This window comes from Myotis brandtii, unplaced genomic scaffold (assembly GCF_000412655.1).
Source record: "Myotis brandtii unplaced genomic scaffold, ASM41265v1 scaffold616, whole genome shotgun sequence".
In the NCBI taxonomy this organism is placed as follows: Eukaryota; Metazoa; Chordata; class Mammalia; order Chiroptera; family Vespertilionidae; genus Myotis; species Myotis brandtii.
The window spans coordinates 619,312-631,110 of NW_005370346.1; the positions used below are offsets into that span (position 1 = coordinate 619,312).

General features: G+C 38.1%; 1 protein-coding gene across 4 annotated transcripts in view; it reads right to left on the reverse strand.

The window, feature by feature from the left end:
- The window catches only part of ZNF383 (zinc finger protein 383), a 66,465-nt gene extending 56,583 nt beyond the window's left edge, over positions 1 to 9,882 (reverse strand). The window contains exons 1-2 of one of the 4 annotated variants that reach the window (XM_014528090.1): positions 9,587 to 9,882; positions 8,510 to 8,571 (exon numbers count right to left, since the gene is read on the reverse strand). In XM_014528090.1, coding sequence (XP_014383576.1) covers positions 8,510 to 8,536 — 27 coding nt within the window. In that variant the 5' untranslated portion in view covers positions 8,537 to 8,571; positions 9,587 to 9,882. Of the gene's footprint in view, positions 1 to 8,509; positions 8,572 to 9,516 lie in introns of those variants that run through there. The other 3 variants (XM_005879922.2, XM_014528089.1, XM_014528091.1) reach the window with 3 other exon arrangements.
- Positions 9,883 to 11,799: the final 1,917 nt, after the last annotated feature.

Consider the following 11,799-nt stretch of genomic DNA (forward strand, 5'->3'; position numbering starts at 1 on the left):
AAATAAGCCAATCTGAGAAAAACAAATATCACATGATCTCACTTATTTGTGGAATCTAATGAATAAAATGAATTGACCAACAAAATAAGACCCGAAGCATGGAGGCATGTAACAGACTGACATACCTCCATGTGGGGTGGGGGAACAAGGAGAGATAAACTAAAGAATGTATATACTTATATTCATAGACCTGGAGGAGGTAGGGGCTGCGTGGAGGGATGTAAAGGGGGAGGGATGGGAATGGGGAACATTTGTAATACTGTCAACAGTAAAAATATAAAAAATAAAGCAGTGCTTGACACACACACACACACAAATAAATCAACAGACAAGTGTTGGCGAGGATGTGAAGAAAAGGGAATCCTCATGTACTGTTGGTAGGATTGTAGATTTGTGCAGCCACCGTGGAAAACAGCATGAAGGTTCCTCGAAAAATTAAATATAGCCCTAGTCGGTTTGGCTCAGTGGATAGAGCGTTGGCCTGCAGAGTGAAGGGTCCCAGGTTTGATTCCGGTCAAGGGCACATGCCCAGGGTTGCAGACTCGGTCCCCAGTAGGGGGCATGCAGGAGGCAGTTGGTCAATGATTTTCTCTCATCATTGATGTTTCTCTCTCTCTCTCCCTCTCCCTTCCTCTCTGAAATAAATAAAAAATATATTTAAAAAATAAATTATATGGAAAAACAAAACACCTAGAACAGCAAAAAGATTCTTTTAAAAAAATTAAATAGAATTACCATATAACCAAGCAATTCCACTTTTGGGTATTTATCTGAAGAAATCCAAAACACTAATTTGAAAAGATAAATGAATCCCTATGTTCATTGCAGTATTATTTACAATAGCCAAGATACAGAAACAAACTGTCCTTTGATAGTTGACAGGATAAAGATGTGATACCTATATACAATGGAATATTACTCAGTCACAGAAAAGAATAAAAATTTTGCCATTTGTGACAACATGATGAACCTAGAGGGCATTATGCTAAGTGAAATAAGTCAGACAGAAAAAGATAAATACCATATGATTTCACTTATATTTGAAATCTAAAAAACAAAATAAATGAACAAGAAAAACAGGAACAAATTCACTGATACAGAGACTTGGTGGTCACCAGAGGGGAGCAGGATTGGGGAGTTCGGTGAAAAAACATGAAAGGATTAAGAAGTGCAAATGGGTAGTTATACAAAAAGTCACAGGGATATAAAGTACCCTATAGGAAATATTGTCAATAATATTTTAATAACTATGTATTGTTAGATGGGTACTAGACTTATTAGGGTAATCTCTTCTTAAGTTATCTAAATGTATAATCAGTATGTTGTATACCTGAAATTAATATAATATTGTATGTCAACTGTAATTGAAAAATTAAAATTAAAAAAAAACACCCTCTGATTCTCAGTTTAGGAGAAGTCCTGGAGAAGGAGAGCAAGACAATGGGGGTCATGAAACGCTGCATTCCAGTGAAAATTTTGTCCATCTAATGTATAGTGCAAAAGGAACTGGATGGAAACCTAATTTGTGCCCTTGTTTCAATTCAATGTCTATTCCAGAGGTATTTGAGTGATTGGAGAGTATATAAAAGAAGGCTGTCTTTGAAAGAAAGACCTATTTTTGGAAAGCACTGGTGTGCTCTGTATTCCTACCTCATAAGAAGAGGGGACTGCAGTGCCACCACAATTCCAAGTGGAATGCAGTGAGAGCTCTTAGGAAAACTCCCCCTGTGTATCAGAGTTTAAAAGGAACAAAGACTGGGGCCCAATTCTCTCCTGGGACTAGACATGAGCCCCACAGTAAGAGCTGGCCTGGGTCAGGATTTATATCAAGCCTATCAAAGAGAACTTCCTTGACCTCTAGAGAATGGCTCTTGAACCTTTTCTTGTCCCTTATTCCCTCTTTTTTCCCCCTTGCTCCCAACCTAAGGAAGTTGAGAATACCAAGTGGGACAGAGAAGGATTTCAGGAAAAGGAAAGAGAGAAGCAATCATCAAGGCTTTTTCACTACAAGCCTCTAGAAAAGCCAGGAGTTTATACTTTTTTAAAAAGATTATGGTATTTATTAGTACCGTAAAGTGAAAGTTGGTTGTTACCCAACACTGACATCTATGGGCAGAAAATCAACTAGGACACAGAGCAGACTGATAGAAGTTACAGCAAAGAATAAAACAATGGTTCTCTAGTTGTTTCCTAAGGGGTACTCTTTTTCTAATAGGTATAAAAAATGTTAAATAATCCTATGGATAGTGTATGCTTCTTGATTTTACTATGAAGGCTCCTAGTATTTCACCACTAGGCATTAGGTTTTTTGTTTTAATTTTTTAATATAAAAATTTTCAAACATACACAAAAGTAAATTTTAAACAGTATAAAAAACCTCCATGTACCCATTAACTAGCTGCCACACTTATAAAGTCATGGACAATACTATTTTATGTAGACTCTAATACACTAATTTTAGGTTAGCTTTATTTATTAACAGCTTTATGGAGAGAAACTTCACATACCATAAGTCATTCATTTAACGTATAATTCAATGTTTCTTAGTATATCACCACAAATGTTCTAATTTTAGAACATTTTCATCTCCCTTGAAAGAAAACCCATTTATAGTCAATTCCCATTTTCCTTCCTTCCCCAGCCCTAAGCAACCACTAGTCTACTTTCTATCTATTCTAGACATTTCATATAAATGGAATCATACAATATATGGCCTTTTGTAACTAGATTCTTTCACTTAACATGTTTTCTTGGTTATGTCCATGTTATAGCATGTATCAGAACATCATTCCTTTTTATTGGCAAATAATGCCCCATTGTATAAATATATCACATTTTGTTTATCTATTGATGGATGGGCATTTGGATTACTTCCACTTTTTGGCTATTGTGAATGCTACCATGAACATTCATGTACAAGTTTTTGGTTAAATATGTTTTCAATTCTCTTGGGTATATAACTAGGAGAGGATCTGCTGGGTCATATGCTAACTCTGCTTAACTTTTTAAAGAACTGCCAAACTGGTTTCTGAAATAGTTGCACCAGTTTACATCCTACCAACAATTTCTCCAATCCTAACCAACACTTCTTATGAACCGTCCTTTTTACCATAGTCATACTAAAACGTATGTAGGTACCTAGTAGGTACCTCATTGTGGTTTTGATTTACACTTTCCTTGTAACTAATAACATTGAGTGACATTCATTTTTAAGAACCCAATTCTTTATAATGCTTTTCTATTATAAATTCCATTACAGTCCATTACTTTTTCAAAGGCATTCCCATTCACGTTGGAGTAGGCAATAACTCTATTTTCTAGCAGTACAAAGCAAGTGAGGGTGGTATAAACATTTTGAGTGGCTAATGGGAAAGGGGAACCAATACATCTTTGCATGATTTTTGCCCAGGAGAATGGATTGGGGAATAAATTAAGCCAGAAAAAGATCAGGTCCAAGAAAACTGCTCATCCTGATTTTTTCTTGAGTAAACTTCAGGTTTTCAGTTAACTTTTTATCTACATCATACAAATTTAATTCAGAGTAAGCCTGCTCAAAACACTATGTGCTTGTTTTTCAAACACTATCTGTATTCTAACTTTCCTACCCTTGTGCCTGATAACTTTTAGGTTAATAGAGTCAAAAGGAAAGTGAAATCATAGACACTGGAGTGTTCAATTAGTGTATAATGAAGCTAATATTTAATAGCTTCAGATAGCTGTTATATCTTTCCTGAGGAAAGAGGTGCCCACCTGAGTGTGAAATTTCTTTTAAGTCTTATTATTATTTTTTTAAATATATTTTATTGATTTTTTACAGAGAGGAAGGGAGAGGGATAGAGAGTTAGAAACATCGATGAGAGAGAAACATCGACTAGCTGCCTCCTGCACATCCCCTACTGGGGATGTGCCCGCAACCAAAGTACATGCCCTTGACCGGAATCGAACCTGGGACCTTTCAGTCCGCAGGCCGACGCTCTATCCACTGAGCCAAACCGGTTAGGGCAAGTCTTATTATTTTTAAAACAGCAAATTTTGCTTGTTATTCCATAATACATATTTATTGTGGAAATGCCTCAGATTTAATTACTTCCTCAATTAATTCCCCAATAATCTACCAAAGTATGACAAAATTTTGAAAGCTGGAAAAAATCACTTGCCATAAGAAAACTAGAGAAAAGTTCATGTGAACACAAAACCTTAAAAAGAACTCTTTTGAGCTCTGGCACCACTTAAAATAGACCAATAACAGTACCACTTTTACCCAACATAAACTGTCAGGTATAACATAAGTCTCCCATTTTTGGTCTTTTATTCAATTCCAAGAAGGAAAAAAGAGAAGTGAAGACAAAGTAAATTTAAAAAAGGAGTTCCTGGATAATAGCTGACTCCAAGTCTTACATCAGAAAAAAAATTTTTGTTAGATCTGGAACCTTCTGCTGTTGTCAACAGGTGAGGTTGTTTCTAAAAGTATCACAGGTGCTGTGCTGAAAAGATTCCTTTTAAGACTCTCCTTGCCCTGGCTGGTTTCGCTCAGTGGATAGAGCATTGGCCTGTGGACTAAATTGTCCTGGGTTTGATTACAGTCAAGGGTTCGTGCCAGGGGTTGTGGGCTCAATCCCCCATAGGCGGCGTGCAGGAGGCAGCCGATCAATGATTCTCTCTCATCACTGATGTTTCTATCTCTCTCCCTCTCCCTTTCTCTCTGAAATCAATAAAAATATATTTTTAATAAAAGACTCTCCTTAAAGGGGCTGTCATTGGCTATGTAATAAAAATTTATGTAATGGCATACTATAATTCTCTTGCCACTCCTCCTTTTACTATGATGAAATATGACAACCATCAGTAAGTTAAAACATCAAAAAATGCTTTAAGCCCATAATAACATGAAGCATGAAAAAAAGCATGAAGTATACAAAAGAGAGGGTGAATAAAAATAGTTTTTTTCCTTGCCATAATTAGTCAGTGATTATATATTTATTTTTTCTTGTCCTATTATTTATATTTTCTCATCCTATTATTTGTATATGACCTAATTAATGTGCTTGTTTCCATCTGTACAGTCTGAACAGTATAAACTCTGGGAACTTTGAAAAAGCCAGCCTCAGAAAAAAGGGACCACTAAATCAAAACCAGGGAAGGACTATCACAACTCGGCCTCACATAATAACCCAAGATAGGAAAGGTATTCCACATTAGTCAGAACCAGCAGACACAAATCCACTAGAGATAGGGTATGATAAAATAATAAATAAGTTGAATGTCCCAAAGAATTCATTGCATACTCAACCCATTATCACCTAGGAAATGAACATTTTGTTAACATATTAAATCCATCATGATAGCATGGTAAGTTGTAATGATACTGCAGGCCATGTAAAACTTAAAGCACACACAATGTCCAATAAAGAAAATGAGTTACAAAACTAAAAATCTGTATTAAAAAATGAATTTACATATCCAATGAAGTATAAAAAGGGACTGAGTGTAATGGTCACTGGTTCAGGTTTAATGATCTTTTACTGTGCATCCAAGTCTCAGGTACCAAACAAGAATTAACTAAAAACTCAGCCTTAAAATTAGTCTTTTTTTTTTCTCTCAAATCTGATTTGGTATTTGTGTCCTACCTCCTTTTTTTTATTTTTTAAATTTTGCTAGAAGTTTATCAATTTATTAATCCCCAAAATAAACCTCTGGCTTTGTTAATGTTCTCTATTGTACATTCATTATTTCTTTATTTACTTATTTTTTCTATCTATCTATCTATCTATCTATCTATCTATCTATTATTTATTCATGGAGAGAGAGAAACATTGATTGGTTGCCAGGGACAGAACCTGCAACCTAGGTATGTGCCCAGACCGGGAATCAAACCCACAACCATTAAGTGTATGGGACGATGCTCTAACCAACTGAGCCACACCAGCCAGAGTGATTGTACATTCACTTTATGTTCTAATATATATAAATTTATATTTGAGCTCTTATTCTTATTATTTCCTATTTTAGGCTTTCTTTCCGTTTCAGTATATTTTTTTCTTAACTTCTTGAGATGAATATATAGATCATTAATTTTTTAGCATTCTTCTTTACTAGCATATGCATTTATGGCTACATATTTTCTTCAGCTTCAGCAACACTACACATTTTTATATTATCATACACTTAAAAATATTTTTAATTTCTATTGCAACTTCTTCTTTGATTCACCAGTTATTTACAAAACATTGCTTAAATCCCAAATATGGAATTTTCTAATTATGTTTTTGTTATTGACTTCTAGCTGAATTCCACTGTGGTCAGAAAACATACAACATTATTTCACTCCTCTGAAATATACTGCAATTCCCTTTATGATCCAGAATATAATCAATTTAGATAACTGCTTCATATGCATCTGAAAGTAATATATACTGTAGCTGTAAAGAACACTGTCCTATGTATATCAATTAGGTCATTTGTCAATCACATTGTTCAAATATTATATACTTTATGGGGTATTTATTGGTTGTTTTATCAGCTATTGATAAAAGTGCTAAAAATCCCCCACTACAATTGTGACTTGTCTGCTACTTCTTTTAGTTAGTTCTGTCAAATATATTTGAAGTCATTTTATGAGGGAATACACATTTAGAACTGTAATATCTTGCTGGTGGACTAACCTTTACATTGTTAACTATCGTTCTGTATCTCTAATAAAGCCTCCTGTTACAAAGTTTATTCTCATACAATGAAGTCAGTAGTATAAATTGATATATAACTATTAAGGAAAACTGTTAGTATTATATTAAAGCTGATATATGCCTAAACTATGACACAGGGACATACCTAATAAAAATGCATTCATATGTGCACCAAAAGACATGTACAAGTATGTTCACATCAGCCTTTATCATAATAGCCCCAATCTGAAAACAACCCAAATGCCAATCAATAATGGAATGAATAAAAGAATGTGGTATGTTCACTGAAGGGAATTTTAAACAATAATAATAATAAATCACCTACAACTAGGTGAAGGAACATAGATGAATTTCACATATTCATACTACATAATATCACATAGTACATTCATGCTACAAGTGAAATTTAATGTCAAACAAAAGAAGTCAAGCATAAAAGAGGAGATATTGTATGATTCTATTTATATAAAATTCAAGGATATGTAAAAATAATCTATGGCTATAGAAGACAGAATAATGGTTATCTTTGGGAGATGGGTAGTGAGTACATGGGACAAGAATCAGTATTCTGGAAATGCTAGTAATATTCTATCTCCTGATCTGATTTGAGCTCTAGTTAAATGAATATACTCCTTTTATAATATTCATCAGACATATATTTTAAGTTCTGTACTTTGAGGAATGTATGTTATCCTTTTAAAACTATATATATATATATACCATTATATCTGCAGACTCATCAAAATTAAAATACCAAGTAACCAAGTATCGGAGAGAATACAGGATGACTATGTTTACAAACTGCTGTAGGAATTTAACTCATACAAGCATTTTGAAAAATAATTTGGCAATATCTAGGAAATTTAAAGATGCACACATATTGTAAATCCTGGCAATTCCATTGATATGTTTATGCCCTAGGAAAGCATCCATGTGTGCACCAAGATACTTATAAATATATGTTCAGAGCAGTTCTTTCAAAGGAGCCAAAAACTTGTCTCATCCACTCACTAACCAAGCTGTAGGTAATTTTATTAAACAATTCACAAGAGTGATCCTAAAGAAATATAGTATTATGTAAGAAAATCAAGACTCAAAACAACATTACACAGCACAATTTCATTTCTACAAAGTTAAATGTCAAAACTAAACTATATTTTTTAGGGATGTGTCAATGTATGGTAAATAAAACAACAAATTACCACCTTAAAGTCAGGATAAGGATTAGTTTTTTTCTCTGTGGGTAGGATTAACTGGGGTTTCTGGAGTGCTAATGCAAGTTTTTGTTAAACAGTTTCCCTTTACAGTTACTTCTTAAACTTATATTTTAAGCACTTTTGTTTATATATGTAGTATTCAGGAATTTTTTTTAAGAATGAAAAAGAAACTAAATAATAGCTACAGATAATTTTAGTGAAAACATAAACTATGAAATTGTAAGTGCTGTAAGATTCCAATCTTGAAATAATGTATACTATACATGCATAGGAAATGTATTAGAAGGAAATAAATCAAAACATTGACTGGCTATACTCTTTGTAACTTCCTATTTTCCAAATTCTTTAAAATAACCATGGCATGTTTTGTGTGTGTATTTAAAAAGGGAAAATTTAGCACACAGGAGTAACTGAGCTATTTTCTAAATTAATATATGAACATCACAAAGAAGGAAATGAGGATGTATGTATACTGGGATCTGTGTGCCCATCCCCAGGGCTTCCCATTATTTTCTTGAATGAAAAGTTGTAGGAAGAGGATATTTAATGAGTCTATGTTAAACAATACAATCCAGGAGAAAGAGAGCATAAAGGAAGCCACCAGAGCACCTTGCATTTGGCTTGGTCCACAGCCATTCCTCCTTCTTCTGAGGACCTCTTGAGAAGAAGAGCTGAGGAAAGAGAAAGAAATCAGAGATGCCAGGTTTTCCTTGTGGCCCAGGCTCATCAGATCAGAGGTAGCTTTGGACCCACACCAACCACCCATGGAAGAGACCAGAGGAATCTGGGATATCTTTAGCATTTCAGGTATGAAAAGGGGAAAAGTCTGTTGTCCAACACCAAAATTTGTCCTAACCTCACACATCAACACACTGTCCACCCTGGCACAATTACAGGCACCCTCCAACTGCACAAAGAATGCCACAGTTACATGATCACACTCACACATCCTCAGTCACAGGCATCCAGTACACTTACTGCTGCTAACATTTATACAACCTCAATCACAAACACTCAGCCCTCAGATAACAGTCATAGCCACATACTCACAGATTCTTTACACTCCGCCGCCACACACACACACACACACACACACACACACACACACACCCTTATACGAATATCCCAGCCAGCCGTCATGGCTCAGTGGTTGAGCCCTCGACCTATGAACCAGGAGGTCACAATTAGATTCCCATCAGGGCTCATGCCCGGGTTGTGGGCTCGGTCCCAGTGTGGGGCGTGCAGGAGGCAGCGATCAATGATTCTCTCTCATCACTTATGTTTCTATCTCTCTCTCCCTCCCCCTTCCTCCCTGAAATCAATAAAAATATATCTAAAACAAAACAAAAAGTTATACGAACACACACACAATCACAGTCGACCAAGGGTAAACAGTCACACCTACACACACAGTGCCGCATACTGTCACAATCACACACCTACAACGAGAATATCCACAGTGACACCTGCACACAGAACTCCGCGCATAATCAGTCATAATGACACACCCACCATGAGGCATACAATCACACCCACACGCACAACGCCGTACAGTCACATAAGGTCACAATCGTACAGATGGAATCTCACACTTCTCCCCAGCCCGACCAACTCACACAGGCCCGAGACTCCATCAGGGACGCACCTGAGAAACCTGGTCAAGCTCGCAAGACCAAGGCCGTTCACCTGGCACTCCACCTTCCTGGGAGGCCCAGGGTTCCACAGGCTAGTGTAGAGGTGGACCTGTTCCCGCGGGGGCCTCTGGGAAACGTAGTACCGACCCGGATCCGTTTGGTCAAGATGGCGCCCGTCTCTCGGGTTTCCCCGCTATCGCATACTCTAGGCTACGCCGACAGCTCTGCCATGAGTCTTTGAGATCTAGACGCAGGCTCAGAATGCGCTCCCACATCAGGTAGATCTCATACCCTGGAGACCAGTTTCTTCCATACACCCGGCCAATCGCAGGGAGTCATATGTTCCTTGAGAAATAGAAAAAGTAGCCCAGTTCTCGCTGGAATTTGATTAGAGCCGCAAGTACTTCTGGGAAACGTAGTCTTGAACCAGAAAGGGTGAGGCTCCCGCCTGTTATGGGTTGACTCAGCGAGATAGACCACCAACTCAGAATTTAAATTTAGGAACCTTTATTAAGCTGGCCAGCTGTCTGCAGTTCAGCCTTTGCTTCGAACTGCAGCACCTGACTGCAAGAGTTATGGCAATTTATTTGCAAAAACTACAAAGTTACAAAGCCATGCTTACGCAATTTGTTCCCGACACAGCACAGCATTAGCACCTTCCTATCTATGTTTTCCGGAAACAGAGAGCACAGTATACATTGAGGAGGGACCATGAGACCATATCTCAAGGCCTGACCTGATGTCAGTACCTTCCTATCTGTCTGTTCCAGGAACAGACAGCACAGTGTGCCCTGATATGTAGCCCAGTACACCGCCCAAGTAGAAGATTGTCACAGATGACTTTCTGCATTGAGCTTTCCCACGGGGACGAGTGGGGCTGTCCCTCTTCTAGGACTTGCAAACCCACTCTGCGAATACTAGGGTCTAACTAAATAGCCATTTTGGCCTTCATCAGGTGGGGAACCTTCACTGTTCAGGGAGTGGAAACCTGAAAGACTCAGATCCAAGTCACACCAGGGAATGTAATCCCGGAGCTCAGAATGGGGCTGAAGGGGGCGGGCTGTCAAGAGCGTCAATGTGTGTGTTGGGGACGGTAGTGGTGACTCTGAAGATGGCCATAGCGTGTGTAAGGCCATAGGTAAAATTGGAAGAGTTACCTCACTTTCTTCACCTGGAATACAATGATACTAGGGGTGTTACCTGTGACCTGGGTTCTTGTGATCCTCCACGTTAGAAATCAAGGGAGTTCGCCAGAAAAAAAGAAAAAGTTCAGACAAAGACTTGAACTTGTGCACAAGGTAGCCTGCACCCAGACAGAAAAGAGGGATGGGTCTGCTCCCCAAAGGGCTTGAGGGAAAGGCTTTTATTGACGAGGGAGGTGGGAGGGCTCCTGATCTCTGAGCCTGCGCTGCTATTCAACTGTTTGGGGTGGTGGGGGTGGGGGGTGTTCAGAAAGCAAGTAGAAGAGATAAGACATTTTTCATAGGGAGTGGAGGGCTGATTATATTTTTATGGTGGACTTACCTGGTGTTTTGTTTATTTGTTTGTTTGTTTGTTTGTTTGTTTTCGGGCTATCTGGAGTCTCTGGGATCCCAACCAGGGGTGGCAGGGTGGCGCCAGCTCTGTAATTTTTTTTTTTCTTATCCAGTGTCCTTGGAACCCGGGACCCAGGTTTTATGCTGTCTCAGGGATGCATGTTCTTGTACCATCAATTTTATTTGACTATTGGAGAAGCACAAAGAAAACCAAATTGGTCTTGTTAGCCTACATATTAATTAAGGAAGAAAGCAAAGAGAATTGGGCATTGTTCAGCCTAATGGGCTGGAGAGCTGAAGTGGACATTTAGCCTGTTTGCTTCATCAGGAAGCTATAGCTTCACTAGCTTCACACATACTACAGGGAATCACAGAATTGCCCGGACAAGGATTAACACCCTTCCCTGCCCTGCTCTGGTACTAAAGATTGGGGGTGGGAGGGTGTGTGTGGGGGGGTAAGGGGGGGTGAGAGAGCAGGGGGAGATAAGGATCAGTGCAATAGCAGTCAAAATGGCACAGTGGGGAGGTACTTGACCATAGACACCGGTCAGTCTAACCTGGGAAAGGGATCATTGGCTAGGAGGTGGACCCATCAGAAGCCGGGGAAATCTTGGGAAGGTGATTGGTTATTTTTTTTAAAGCGCCTGGTCCTTTAAAATTTCTGGGGAACAAAGAGTCTCTCTCTCTCTCTCTCTCTCTCTCTCTCTCTCTCTCCCTCTCTCTCTCTCTC